We start from the raw sequence: 15,758 nt of genomic DNA on the forward strand, positions 1-15,758 counted from the left end.
GGCATCATCACCCAAGTCTACAATCCCCCCTTTTTGCACGCCATACTGTTTTTGACAAGGGCAAGAAAAATAGGCTCCTTTTGTGTATAGCAATTAAGAAACAGAGAATTAAGAACTCTTAAAATTCTTAAAAGTCAGAAAAGTCAGCAAAGATTGTAAAATTTTTAAAGTTTTAAAAAACTATATAAATGTTAAAAAACTTTTGCGCAGCGAGTAGAAAAACACTTTTCTTTACGCTATTTCTCCCGCTCCGAGAAAAGCTTGATTTTTCATTCATTTTTGATGCGCGAGAAAAAGCCTTTTTCTTACACATGTTAAAAAAATCCAGGACTAGATACTTTTTATCTGCCTTTTACGTATAGAATAAACAGTGATTTTAAACACCGAATCAAATAAATGTTCCTTTTTTAACCATTGTATTAAAGATCCTTATGAAATAAAGCTAGCGTTTAACTGGAATGTATTAATATTTTTGTAACATTATCCATTTGTAATAATAAAATATATATTTTTTTGTTAATTAGAATGGAAGTGGAATCGGTGGTGAATCTGGAGGTAGAGGAAATGGGTGAGTAAATCAGACAGTGAAATAATCTAATAATTCAAATTTTATAAAACTCAATGTATATTGTTGATTCGACGATGCGTCGAATAATATATTGAAGGATATATTGACCTGATATTCAGATATTTTTGGGTAAATAACGACACTATTTGTTTTAATGAATGAAGGAATAATTCGAATGTATGCTCATTCAAGGTATATGTACAAGTATTATAATAAAAGAGAGCAAATCATGCTGAATTTTGCCACGAGATAACGTGCAGTTACATATTGGAGAGAGAGGGTGCAGTCTGCAACAAGTCAGGCTTTTTCCGTGGATTTGCACCAATTTTATTAAGTACGTCTGTATGGACGTAACTAGCACAGTGGTCAGTGCTCGGTTAGCAGTCGCGCCAGCAGCGCTTGATTGCATCGAGCTACTTTACTTTTCCTTCTTTACAGTCAAACCCCATATAGCACCCAATCTTGGAGCAATATTGTCTGAATTTTGCATCGGCAGATCGTCAAATTTGAAAATAGTGCAGGCAGATTATTGAATTTTCTGGATACTGTCCAGCAATATTACTGTAAAGGGTAATGTCCGTTTTTGAATTGCGGGTCCAGAAAACAGTACCAATATTGCAGCAATACTGCTCAAAGATTATTTGCAATATTGTGTCAATATTGTAAAAAATGAAGGTAAAAATAATTAAATTAAAAAAATTATTCGAAGGGTTCTCGAGCCCGTTTTGGGATGTACCATTCGAATGATACCTTCCGAAATAGACATGAGAATTCGTGAAAACGATTATATAATTTTTTAAATTAAATATTTATCAACCTTTATTTTACAATATTGACACAATATTGCAAATAATCTTTAAGCAATATTGTTATTTTTTTCTGGAACCGCAATCCAAAAACGGACATTACCTCTTACAGCAATATTGCTGGACAATATCGAGAAGATTATATTGTCTTCCTACCATATTTTTAAATCTGCCAAACCTGCCGATGCAACCTCTAGGCAATATTGCCGAAAGATTGGGCGCTATATGGGAAGTGTTAATTAGATTTCGAAACATTTTCTCTCATCTCTATTATGATTTTGAACTAAACAATAGAGTTATAATCGGCGATTTTTTTACCGTAAAGTGTCCGACTTCTCGTAGAATGACTTATATACGTGGTATCGCTAATTTTTTTTTAATATTTCCCACGGATCTTGTTAAAATTTACAATGACTACTGTGCTTTTTGTGAGTTTTTTCTTTTGATATCTACAATAATAAATTCGTTTATAAGTATTAGCGCATTTTAATTATACGCCTAACAGTATGTGTTTAATTTTTGAGGCTCCTAATGTTTACAAATCGTTTGGAGCCTCTGGAATAGTTGATTCGATTGGCACTGTACATGCACAGGTGGGCAGTTCTTGTAACACATAAACGGCTTTTTTGGTGCCAATATGGTTTTACGTTTCGCGTTTTCCAAGAATAATTGTCTTTATTATTTCTTTTGAAGTTCTGAGTTCACAAAAGGAGTGTTACAGACGGAGGGTGGTACTCGGGTGATGGACACGAAGAGCAACTTGATCAAGTTCTCGTTCATTAGCAGTCGAGAGGAGCTCCTTATCAGGCAAGTTTCGTCGGTGATCTGCCGGCCTGCTGGCCGGTAGCAGTTCGTGTATGCGAACTGCTCCGCGCGAAAGTGCTGCATCAGCAACTTTGGGCCGCGCAACACTCCACAAGGTACGGTGGTGTGCCATGGGCTTACGCCCGTGATACGTCCGGGACGCGTGGGCGAACGTCGACATCGCCCGCAAAAAACAGTCTTGAATTTGTAAACTTTTCTAAATGATTGAGATTTTGATTGTATGGGGGTGAGGATGTTGATTTGCGTTTCTGTTATTTGTGTGTGGTTTTTGTTAAGCATTAGCAACCGCTGTTGCTTTACAAAATTGGTGTCGTTTTCAATTTATTGTGTGTAAGATTGTTTGTCTGCGAGTATCTATGGGGTGAGTATGAGTGTAAATGTATGTGTGAGTGTCCCTGCAAGTGTTAGTTGTGTGAGTTGCATCAGATCTTTTTATTAGCTTTGCGTAAAGAAATATCGGAGCCGCTGCTGCGTTACGTTGATTTGAGTTCCTTAAGATACAAAAATATTTGAAATATTACAAGGTTTTATGTGAGATTATAGTTAATGTTTTAAGGAGATTATCGAGGTTGCTATATTGCTTCCCGTTCAAAGCAGCGTGTTACTTGATGATCTCCGGACTCTTACCTCTTGATGTACGGTCACTACCTGCTTGTTGTGTACAAGCAGGAGGACAGTATAAGTATGGTTGTTCACCCAAGTGGGTATCACTCGATTATCGCTGCGACATATATTTCTTGGCCAGGAATATTGGAGCTGGTAATTAATTGATAACACTTTGTGGTAAATTTAATTACACTTACCTTTTATTTTTATAATACTAAGTTTAACAATATGTCGCGTTGTTAGTGCGGACCACAATCACGCTCTGCGTTTACAATTGCGTTTAGCGTTTAAATAATATTCGCGGGAGCTCTGTTCGCTAGAGTTGTGAATTTGTAACTGCTCTTTTTAAATCGCCGCGCGCTTATATATAGTTGCGCGCAGTCCTTACGATCAATTGCCGACCAAGCGGCCTGATCGCTTTGTCGCTGTGTTCCGCTGCTTGGTGTCGACGTTCGGTCACGTCAGTCTCAGCCCTTTTGGTGGTGTCGGAACTCGGCCCTGCCTTGTGTATGTCCCTTTGGATCTAATGCCGTTTGGCCTCGTCCAAGGATATACCTGGATCTCCTTACAATGTTATTAATACATTATAGTGTATTTATAAAACTATGTAATACGAGGATAGATATGAATAAATGTAAAGTTAGCTTATAATTACAATTCTGAAACTAGTATGAATTATTTCCAGTCTATTCTGTTATGGGCTTGGCTTTTCGTTTTCTTTTTGAGTAGTTAGTCACATAATGTTTGATAGTAGTTTCTTATTTTTGCATGTTATTCGCGCTCGGTAGTTTCAGCAGTATTTTCCGTGCGTTGCTGGCGTGCGCGGATCGTTTCTCTTAATATTTCTATTTTTAATTGTTTTTCCTGCTGTTTAATTATCCGCGGGACTGCGTTGCTAGCGCATCGTCGCTTAACGATAAACCAACCTATCACCGCGAAAACTGCGATGGTTACGATGGTTTAGAATGAGTTGTTAAACCATGAGGTCCAACTGCTTAGATTTCTTAGTTCGAACTCGGTTGCTTTATGGTTTGAGATTTCCCTCGCTGGCTATTTTGCGGAGCACTGACCCTGCTTCTAGCGTTTCTACTTTTATTTTCTGCTCATTTTCTGCACGGTTAGCCGCTTCGGTCTCTATCGCGGCTTCTATAGCTGCGGTATTCTCGCTTTCATTCTCTGATTTTTGTAATATTTTTATTATATTAAATTTAATGTTTTCAAAAACGGTGGTATTTTCAAATAATAAATAAGATTGGGATGCCACTAGCTGCGCGTTTGCTGTATGAGCTGCGCAGCTAGCAAGTAATTCTAGAATGCCGACGCCGATCAGTGATGTCGTTAACTGCTCGGCACCTTGACATTGAATAAAAATGTTTTTCGTGGTTTTTGTTGGAAATAGCCATGCATTGGCTCTATGTAAGCCGAGCCAAAATGTATCTTTTCGTTCTCTTACTCTAATGTCGCATTCTTCGATTTTATTAAGACCTGCTGACAATTTTATTTTGCATGCCGCGCTGTCTCTTATTTTTAGATTAGTTCGGAATTAGTTATGATCAATAAGTCGTTAAGTTTTCGAAGTTTCGCTATTTTTTCTGATTGCAACGGCATGTAAGTTTTGTTTGACTCGCTTACAGCGAAATAATGGTATTCCGGCCAAAGAAATTGTTGTAAGTCCAAAAGAGGTATAGATTTTTTTTTTTTTTTTACATGGCATTTGGAACTCGAAAGTTCATCGCCTCATCTACGCAAGCCTTCCACGCTGCTCTATCTTGTGTCAACCCCACCCAAGATGCACCTCTTCGATCGACACCCACCCGTCCTATTTCTACTAGATCCGCTTTTACGTTGTCTTCCCATCTACGTCTAGGTCTACCTAGAGGTCGCGTTACCATCGGCCTGCCCTTCATGACACGCGCTGCCGTACGGTCGTCTCCCATTCTCGCTACGTGCCCTGCCCATCCCAATCTGCGCGATTTTATTATTCTGTTAATATTTGGTGACGCGTACAGATTGTGTAACTCATCATTGTGTAGTCTCCTCCATTCCCCGGTTTCCTCATCTTTCTTCGGCCCGTATATTTTTCGCAAGACTTTATTTTCAAATACCCTAAAACGGTTATCCGCCTACTTAGTGAGAGCCCACGTTTCGCACCCGTACAGAACCACCGGCAGTATTATCGTCCTGTATATTCTTATTTTAACGTTTTTAGACAATAGCCTCGACTTAAGTAAATTACTCACGGCGTAGAAGCAAGCATTACCCGAATGGAGTCTCTTATTTATTTCGACATTAATCTCGTTTCTATCATTTATGGTCGTACCCAGATACCTGAATTCGCTAACCTTTTCAAAAGTAAAATTCCCAACTCTGAGATCGTCCTCCCCTCTGCAGATGCCTAGCTTATCCACAATCATGTACTTTGTTTTTGATTCACTCACTTCTAACCCTGTATACTCCACCGCTTTTATGAGGATTTCCGCGTTTCTTGCTACCGTTTCCCTACAATCCCCCAGTATATCCAAATCATCTGCGTAGCCTAGTATCTGCGTTGTTCCATTAAGCGTTGCGCCCAGCTGGCTAACCTGCATTTTTCTAACGGCATACTCTAACGTTAAGTTGAACAGCACCGTAGAGAGCCCATCCCCTTGTTTTAAACCATCGCGTATCATGAAGGGTTCTGATACATTACCGCCTACTCGGACCTTACCCGTGCTTCCGTTCAGACATATTTGAATTAATCTCACGAGTTTTTTCGGTACACCGAGAAGTACTAGAATTTTATACATTTTGGCGCGGCGTTACCCATACACCACCCAATCTTTTGGCAATATTGTCTAAAGGTTGCATTTGTATAGATTCGTCAGATTGAAAAATATTGTACCAGGGTTACATAACCTTCGGAAAATTGTCCTGCAATATTGCTGAAATACATCGTGTCCGTTTTTGGATTGCATTTCCAAAAGACATTAAGCATATTGTAGCAATATAGCTGAAAGATTATTTGCAATATTGTGCAACATAGGCAAAAAACATTAAATTAGAATAGTTGAATAAGCTTTTTCAAGGGCTCCCATGCCCATTTTGGGTAGTATCATCCAGATGGTAGTCCCCGTATAGGACACGGGAGCCCCTGAACAAGTTTATTCAATTTTTGTTAACTATAGTGTTTTTCGCCTATATTTTACAATATTGACACAATATTACAAATAATATTTGAGCAATATTGCCACAATATGCTGATTGTTTTTTATAAATGCAATCTAAAAACGGACATGATGCCTTACAGCAATATTGCTGGAAATTTTTCCGAAGGTTATATAACCCTGGTACAATATTTTCGAATCTGACGAATCTGCAAATGCAACCTTCAGACAATATTGCCGTAAGATTGGGTGATATATGGGTACCGACCTCGTCGAGTCGAGCCGAACGCGAGCGAGCGATAGAGTGCGTGCGAGAGAGAGAGAGAGAGATTTTAGATTTTTTAGATTTAATTGTTTTTTATTGTTGTACATTGTGTTGTACATATACAATTATAGTATATTATAAAAAGAATAAAAATTTTGTGTAAGGGTGCCAGTGCGTGTGAAGAGTGTGAAATGGAATGAAGTGAAATGAGATGAATGAGAATGTGTGTATGTTTGTGTGATGTTTATGTGTTTTCCAGATTGAAGAAGTAATTTTTAGCTGCTTGTTTAAAGTGTGATATGGATAGTGTGTTGCGAAGATGAGATGGAAGGCTATTCCAGAGGTAGGAGGCGCTGATGAAAAATGAATTCTTCAGCGTCTCCGTCTTGAAGGACGGGATGTCCAGTGGAGTCACTTCACCCCTCACAGGCCTGAGCGCGACGTGGAAATCAAAATAGGCTAATAGATAAGTAGGTATTGAGCTGTTGAACATTTTTCTTAAAAAACAGGTCATGAAGTATTCCCTACGTCCGGCGGTGTTAAGCCATTGTAGCTCACGCCTGTAAGGGGAGATGTGCTCGTCCCTCCTCACACCGTAGATATAACGGATCCCCGTATTGACAAGTCTCTGCAGTTTTAAGTCGAGTTCCTGAGTGAGGTCGCAGTAAGCAAGTGAGCAATAGTTAATGAGGGGAAACAGGAGTGCTTGCGCTAAATATTGGCGCAATCTAAGGCTAGTGCTTTTCCGAAAAAAATAGAGACGGTACATTAAAGAGTGAGCACGTTTACAAATTTGTGTAACGTGCTCTTTCCACGTAAGTTTGGAGTCAAGCACCAACCCCAGGTTGCGCAGCGATGATTCAAAGTTGACCTGGGCTCCCCCTATATTTATATAGGTGTTAGCAGTAGAAGATAGAGCGTTTATATAGTAGGGGGAACCCAGGACGATAGCCTTAGTTTTAGTTACATTTAGTTTAAGTCTATTCAGTGCAGCCCAGCCCATTATCCTCTCGGCGTTAGCGCTCATCTTGACAGAACAGGAGTCAAGCTCCTCGAGGTAGCATTGGCTGTAGATCTGCAGGTCATCCGCGTAGATTAGATGGGACACATCTGAATCTAGACAAAAACCAATATGATTGATGTACAACGAGAACAATAAGGGGCCTAAAACTGACCCCTGTGGGACACCGGTGTTTAGTGGTAGAAAGGTAGAGATCTCATTGTTGTCACCAATGACGGCCTGTTCTCTTCCCGAGAGGTAAGATGCAAGCCAGCGGATAACCTGCTTGGAGAAGCCGAAGGAGGATAGCTTTCCGAGTAGCCTGACGTGACACACCGTATCAAACGCCTTGCTAAAATCAAATAAAAGTAGAAGAGTGACCTTCTTCCTGTCTATCCCAAGCCTGACATCATCAGTCAGCTTAATTAAGCCGGACTGCGTGCTGTGGCCAGTGCGAAAACCAGTTTGGAAGTTGTGAAGATAAAGTCTTGTTTCAAGGTATTCAGAGATTTTATTGTGCACCAGCCACTCCAGCGCCTTGGATAGGAAACAAAGTAGAGAGATCGGACGGTGTTCTGTTACAGCTGTTGGAGAGTTGATCTTGTTTAATGCTCTTACGAGCGATGACTTCCAGGCGGAAGGAAAGCGTGCCTCGCTCAAAGACAGGTTGAAAATTCGACAAAGTAAAGGAGCGAGTATTGGCAATGCTTTGGAGATTACAACCTGTGGGATGCCATCGCTTCCCCTGGCCTGGATATTGAAGTGTGATACTGCAGCCAACACGTCCGACTCTGTGATAGCCCTGAAGATGAAATGTTCAGGGAGGTCTAGACTCTTAAGGGTTCGCAGATACTCCTCAACAGATGGAGCTTGAGGATCATTTGAGATGGAACTAAAGTGTTTGTTGAGAGCATCTGGAGAGAACCTAGCAGGTGGAGAATATTTAGAGGTAGTAATACCAAGATTTGCAAGCTCTCTCCATATCTCTGCAACGTCGGTCAGAGTAGACAAGCGTGAATAATAGTAATTCAGCCTAGCCTCCTCGACCTGTCTATGAGCGTCCTCCCTTGCGATTCTATAAAAGTATAGATCCCAAGGTAGTCGACTTCTGCGAAAGCGCCTGTAGAGCCTATTCCTTTCAGTTAAAAGGTCACGAAGAGCCGCGGTGAACCACGGGTGACGCTTACGTCCAGGTGTCACAGTCTTTAATGGGGCGAGATGATTTATGGCTTTCGTGATGTTGTCGTTAAGGATGGTAATACATTCGTCAAGTGATGGCGTGGTGAAAGATGACCAGTCACATGCGCTAAAGAAGTCCCTTAGCTTCTCAGCACAAATTCCTTTGTAGTTTCTGTAGGTGTATGTAGCAGGTATGTGGCGTGGAATCTGTACGTCGAGTGTGGCTGTGATAAGGTCATGTCCGTTGATGAAAGGAGTGTCTGTCTTCCAATATGAGAGCAGGCGATCCTGCTCATCGATTAAGTATAGGTGGAATCAGGTGTCAGAGTCCTGTCTGTGATGGGTTGCACCATATGGCACAGAAGTAAGGGAGTTTTCGTCGATGAAAGCCTTGATGAAGTTGGCGTCTTCAGACGAGGAAAGCTGGTCTGCATTAAAGTCTCCCATGATGACCTTCGTGGAGTAATTGTGCATATGTGTTGTTAGTTGTTCAATGAAATTAGATCCCTGGATAAAGGGAGAATGAGGAGGGCGATACACAACCCCCACGAAGATGGGCGATATTCGCTTAGCTGTGATTTCACAGAAAAGATACTCCGGCTTACCTGGTTTGCCCGATCATTCACCGTCAGATAACGAAATAATACTAGCTGTCAATGAGTGATGAATGTAGAGGGCCACACCTCCACCGTTCGTGTTTCTGTCCCGTCTGTACAGAGTGTAGTTGTCCAGTGAAGGGATGGACAATATCTTGTCGCTTAGCCAGGTCTCAGTTACAGCTATTACGTGGAAGGGGGAACAAGTGGATAAGAAGAATCTGATCATCTCAATGTGACCCGTAAGGGAATTCGCATTGAAATGACAGACCCTTAGGCCCCCAGACAGAGACGCTTTAGAAGTAGATGTGGATGAGTTTAATGTTTTAGATGGTGGTTTTGGTAGGATGTATGTATTTTAGTGTGTGGTGTCCTTGCTGGCTGTTGGCGGCGTGCGGGCTAAAAAAGCTTCAAGATCAGCATCTTTAGTGATGATGGTGGCCCGTTCATTGTCCTCGCCAGAACGGATGAAGATCCTGCCGTCCCTCACGAAAGAGCGGCATCCCCGTCTCTTCTTTGCCTCCAGCCTGGCCTTGACTCGCAGCTTGTGGATGTCTGGAGGAAGCAGCTCATTGATGTTGATGAGTCCCTGGTGGTCTGGGCAGAGAGCTCTCGCTTCCTCCAGTAGTGCATCATCCAATTCACTAGTGTGAAGCTTGCGTTTCCTGGCTTTGGCCACTCTGATGGAGCGGGTCAGCGCACTGGAAGAGAGAGTGACAGCTAGAGGTGGGAGTCTGCTGTCACTTTGCGCATTGATGTTCTTTGCGTCAAGTCTTCCCATGATGCTGACGGCTGCCACGTCCCGCTTCAGAACCGTGGGATCCAGTGCAGTCAGGACGGAGAAAGCCAGGAGTTGCAGTGACGTCTCCTGGGTATAGGCCAGGCCGGTGATCACCACACAGAGAGAGAGAGAGAGAGAGAGAGAGAGAGAGAGAGAGAGAGAGAGAGAGAGAGAGAGCGAGAGAGAGAGAGAGAGAGAGAGATTGATTGTTGTTATTGCCCCTTGGGGTAGAACTCTATCTGGCATTAAGAATTACAATATTAGATATATGTTACAGTCAATACAATCGATAGTGGGCGAAAATACTTTGTTTTACCTTTTGGATATTGCCTTACTTTGACGTACGTACATTCAGTCAACCTACTTAATTATTAAGCTTTTTATCATTGGATGATTTACAAAGAAAACTTAAAACTATGACTTACGGCTACGTAAAGAAAAATACTATTATAATAGAAAACGAAATCCTGATTCGCGCCGGTTTAGTGCATGTTGGAGCACAGGTAAGCGTCTAATCTATGATTAGTCCTTCCATCACCACGCGAGCTTCTTAGTCGGCTCGGTCTCGGGTGAGCAGTTCACGGTGGAGAAAGCGCTTAAACCCGGGAATGTTTTTTTCCGAGAACTCAGTTACGCCTAAACTATTTAGCAACGAAGATGCTTGGATGCAGAATGATTGCAACTAGGCTTCCGTACGTGGTGTGGAGTAGAGGAGGACACGCGGAGAGTTTCGCGCCGAGCGACGTATCTTGGCGATGTATGCCTGGACAGCGAGAAGGTACTCGCGCCGGCGCTTTGCTGACAGTCAGCCAAGTGCAAGTCTGTGAGTGGTGACATGGCCACGGCAAGGGATATTCCCCACAACGAAACAGACGCAAGCGTTTTGCGCCCTTTGCAATTGTAGGGTGCGTGTCGCATCTAGGTCGGCGTACGCAGGGCTGGCGCAGTTGAATAGAGAAAGAACCAGAGTCTAAACCAATTTCTTCCGAAGTGGGAACGAGAGGGCTCGTCTATGAAACCTGAGCGAGCAGAGTGCTCCGTGGACCCTCCGTGCTACGTGTCTAGTGTGAAGCTGCAAGTCAAGAGTCGGGGTCATCCAGAGCCCCAGATTTTTACCCCGTCAACACAGACGTTGAACATAGCAGAGAGGTCGATTCTTAACGTATATTGAAGGCTGCCAAGAATCAAAACCTTGGATTTTCCAAGATTGAGCTTGAGTCTATTTTCGCGAGACCAATTTGCAATTGCCTGCGTATCGCAGGAAATTTCCTCGATGCCTCGAAGAAGTTCACTGGGCTAACAGTGCACGTAAAGCTGTGTGTCGTCCGCAAACAGCACGTGTCGAGCGAAACGTAATGCGCGTGGCAAGTCGTTAAGGGGACACAACACCTTTAAACCCTAAAAAAAGAATTATAAGTGAAAATCACAAAATTAAAGTAAATCATTTTTAATTTGTTATAGTAATATTTAGCATAAATACCTTTAATTTTACTATGCTAAAACCTTTATTATCCCTGCTGGCCCATTGTGGCACTCGGTGCAAGAATTTGTGAACTTCTTCACTGTCCGTAGGATTACAAGTAAACGAATGGTTCTTTTGGGCTCAAACTCAAGGAGGATGCTTTGTATATCTGTAGTTTTGGTATGAATGCAGGGATTTTGATTTGAATGCTTAGAAATGATTTGGCGATGAAAAAACTGATTTTTTTCGCTTATTCTGGCACCTTTTTGTGTATAAAACATTTTCTAATAATTTAAATCAAAATCCCTGCATTCATACCAGAACTACAAGTGTACAAAGTATCCTCCTTGAGTTCGAGCCCAAAAGAAATATTCGTTTACTTGCAATCCTACGGACAGTGAGCTCAAATCAGTAAAAATAACATTTAAAGAAAATCAACTTTAAAGTTTATGAAAATTTGAACAAAAGCTAATGAGTTCAAATTATATAAATATATATATATATATATATATATATATATATATATATATATATATATATATATATTAAATTAAAATGGTGGAATGTGTGAGGGAAGTTTGGGTGAATAAATCAACGCAAAACACAATGAATTTCGCGGGAGAAAAAAGACGACTTGCCGCGGCGTAAAAACTCTCACGGAGTAGAGAGAAAAGCCGGGACAAGCCTATAGCTTTATTTTAGAAATAAGGATATTATACAAAGAAAAGTGACTCTAGGATAGACTAAACATATAGAGAGAAACGCAATTACAATTTACGCTTATACAAAAAAAGAGAGACTCTACTATAAACAACAACCGAGAAAGAAACGCAAGTAGCTTAATTCTATCTCCGCGAGGTACCTTTCGCACGCTGGAGAGCTCTCCTACCTTATTCGCAGAACAAGACGTGGACGGCGCGACGTAATGCCCTGGCCGCACGTTGGTGGGATGCACCTTCTTCTGTCGCAGGACGCCTCGACGTCTCGAGGAAACCGATCCTGGACCACGGACAGGCCTTTTCAGCCCTGCCGCGTAGGTAGCAATCGCCGGGTGGAGATCGACACGGCGAGGAAGCTCACACGTGGCCGAAATCCCAACACTCGAAGAATTTACACAATCTGCACACCGCACGCAAAATGCACACACACTACGCAACGCACGGTGATACAATAAAGAGTTCGATCGTCCTGAAAAGGACGATGATGACGACTCTATTCGCACGCAATTTACAAAGAGGCCTTTGCAATTGCAAGTACAAAGCGCAAAATGTCAACTGATTACTCGAGAGGAGCTGTCAGAACTGAACTGCACGTGCTCCCTCGCGCCGGAGCCCGCGCAAACGGGAGAGGCCCACATCAGCGCGCGCATGCGCTCGACCGCTCTCGCTGCAGCGCTCGCCGCGCTACGGCGCGAAATTCAAAATTCACCCTCCCGCTCTTACATAACCCGAACAAAATTGTTGAAAGTGTAACTTAAATTAGTGCTTACCAAATCCTCTGGGACCAAGTTTTCTATGTTTCACACACATAGACCTTGACTCTCAGCAATTATGAGGTATATTCACATATATCTCTGGGTTCTGTGCGGCTTTTCTTAACTGCAACCAAAAAAAGCATTTCATGAATTTTTATAAAAACGTGGTAAAAAGATTATTTTTTCCTTGATAATAATAAGACTTTATACTTATCTTTTCTTTTGGTTACTGTGCAGAACCTTCAAGTTGAAACTGATAGAAAATTATCAGTCTAACCTCCAAATGTTAGATCCGGGTGCTCCAGTCTCTGTAGCGGCTTTTTCTTCTATCACTGCAGTCTTCATGGCGTCCTTGGCCACTTCTTCACACACTTTAAGGGGGCACACCACCTTTGAAATTAAAATCAAAAATTTTCATTAAAAATTTATAAATATGTTAGGGTAGTAATAAATTTACCGAACTAACAAAGTAACGTTGTGTGATTATGCGGATGATAGCTTAATCTCCCATACGGGGGAGATCAGTACTTAAATAAAACACCAAGGAAAATTAAATTGTTAACGAGAACGACTTACTTGTGTTTGTTGACGGGGATGACCCAAAGGTTGACGATCAAAACTCTCAAATCAAACAATTTCTTAGACTCAATTATTTCAAAAATTCCTTTATTTGTTTCTGGAGACTTCAAATAACTTTCAAATGGAATAAGACACAATTTCGGTAAATGATGATCAAGACGGAAACACAATTAAGACTAAACTCCAACTTAAAAACTCAGAAATATAACTATAAAATCGAACTCTTGAATAGCGTCCTTACTCTTGGATCGCACACACAGGAATGAATAATCGGGGGAGGCGAAGCTTGAAGAAAGCGTCATGGCTTTCTCCCACGCAGGGTCTTTACTTCTCCTTCGCACTTCAGTTTAGCCGCGCTCTCTTTCTTACTCATTAGGCCTTATGGGCCTAAGTACGGTCAACGGCTAAACTGCAGCGTCGACTGTGCACGCGCGCTTTCAGACGAGGGAGGAGAAGTTTGTTTTGGTTTAGGGTTACTTCTTGCGCTCGTTAAGCGTCGAATTTTCTGGATTTTTCCTGCTGTCTTTGTTTCATTTAATTTAATATTTCTGAATATTCATCCAGTAACTTCGTCACTTAACAAAATACTTATATAAATGAACCAAATTTTTATTACTATTCTTAGACATAATTTTATTTTAATTAACCTTTATTTTGATGGTTTCAGACCTTCTATATACCTCTATAATACCTACGTATAGTAGGGAGTCCATAATTCACTTACCGTAAGATTGCAAAGGAACAAATGGCCCAAATGAGCTCTAACTCTAGGATATTGTTTAAAAGTACATTAGTTATGGTATGAATGAGGGGATTTGGTTTAAATTTCATAGAAAAAGTTTTATAAGCATATTACTGATTTTTTTATCAATTTTTGATTAATTTTAACATAACTATCATGTAACTTTTTTTCTATGAAATTTAAACCAAATCCCCGTGTATCGTAAAGCCTTTCACATCTTTTCTCAATAACTTAATATCAGGATAAAATTTTGGGCCTTACAATTTTTGGGTTTTACAATTTTTGGGCCTTAAATATTTTTGGTCATTAAAATTTTTTGGCTTTAAAATTTATAAGCCTCAAATATTTTTGAGCCTTAACAGTTTTGGATCTTAAAATTTATAACCTTAAAATTTTTGGGCCTTAATTTTGGGTTATTTAAATATTCCTGTGTGTCGTCAAGCCATTCATATCTTTTCTTAATAACTGACATATTTATATCTATTAGTATAATTCTTATCTCATTTTAATTTATTGTAGTCCTATAAACTGTGTAACAACATAGACTTAAGGGTAAAAATAATAAAAAAAGGGACCCGTTTCAACGATCGCCGAAGCGAACAGCGCCCCTTCACTGAAACCCATAAAGTCGACACTCACAACAAGTTTGTAGCACAATAAGTTCAAATTAAAAACTATATTCAGGACCAAAGCTAATATGACAATACAAAGCAAAATAAAAATTGAAGATCTTCAAATTTCAAAGGCCAGAGTGGACTAAGCAATCAAAACAATTTCCCCGGCTATTTATACATTTTGGTACGCATGTGCGGACTGCATTTATAAATATTAGATATGTATATTCTCTATTATATTAAAGGGCTTAACGTATCCGTGTGTTGTAAACCCTCTCATATCTTTTTCGTGCAAATAATATAATAGTGCGTATTAATCCAATCACGCGCCGCGAGCTTATGTTACTGACGTAACTGATTGAGGCGGAGCCCGCAAACTGAAAAGTTGAGAATTTTCTGCAGTTGCAATATATAAAAAATAACTTAATAAGAAACTTCAATTAATGTAATTTTTTTTCATTAATCGAACTACATTTTTTACATAGTTCGATCACATAAAATCAATTATGATTCAAAAATTGTCAATGTCGAGTCTATTAACTGTGTTTTGTTTGTAATTGAAACTGTTTATAAAACATACATTTTATTTCTAGACCATATTGCAGATACTTCTAATAAGTTTGATTGAAAAAAAGTAATGTCTCAAAAATATTAACTTTCAACAGAAGTAAACAGTTAGCTGAGTTTGATTTATTCTATATTACAGTGCATGTCAATAATAGCATGTAACATAATAATTTCGATTGAAAAAAAATTACAGATCTAAAAAGAAATATGATCAATCGAATAAAGTAAATTATAGTAAATTATAATATAAGTTATACAATATTATAGTAATATTACAATATTATTTTATTCATAATATAACAAACACAGAATTGTTGGGATCAATTAAGTTCTGAATCAAACAATTGCTAACTAAAAACTTAAATAATATATTGATCAGATACAAACCATTCTTGTGTACTTAATACGTATCTTACCATGCCTGTTTCATAAATATTAAACTGAGCCCATTATTGAACATAACAATTTTTGAGTTTGTGTTATATTATGTTTGCAAAAATATTGTTATAAACTCGACTTACTTTGATTAATCTCACTTTATTTTTAATATT

General features: G+C 39.9%; 1 protein-coding gene across 17 annotated transcripts in view; it reads left to right on the forward strand.

The window, feature by feature from the left end:
- The window catches only part of LOC107981437 (protein unc-13 homolog A), an 893,220-nt gene that overhangs the window by 584,410 nt on the left and 293,052 nt on the right, over positions 1-15,758 (forward strand). For all 17 annotated transcript variants that reach the window (XR_004345256.1, XR_004227182.2, XR_004227183.2 and 14 more), the window contains one exon: positions 525-568. Coding sequence is in view for 14 of the 17 variants with exons in the window: in XM_031927059.2 (XP_031782919.1) it covers positions 525-568 (44 nt within the window). In the remaining 3 variants the exon portion in view is untranslated. The remainder of the gene's footprint in view (positions 1-524; positions 569-15,758) is intronic.

The sequence above is a fragment of the Nasonia vitripennis genome (genome assembly GCF_009193385.2).
Source record: "Nasonia vitripennis strain AsymCx chromosome 3 unlocalized genomic scaffold, Nvit_psr_1.1 chr3_random0009, whole genome shotgun sequence".
Taxonomy (NCBI): domain Eukaryota; kingdom Metazoa; phylum Arthropoda; class Insecta; order Hymenoptera; family Pteromalidae; genus Nasonia; species Nasonia vitripennis.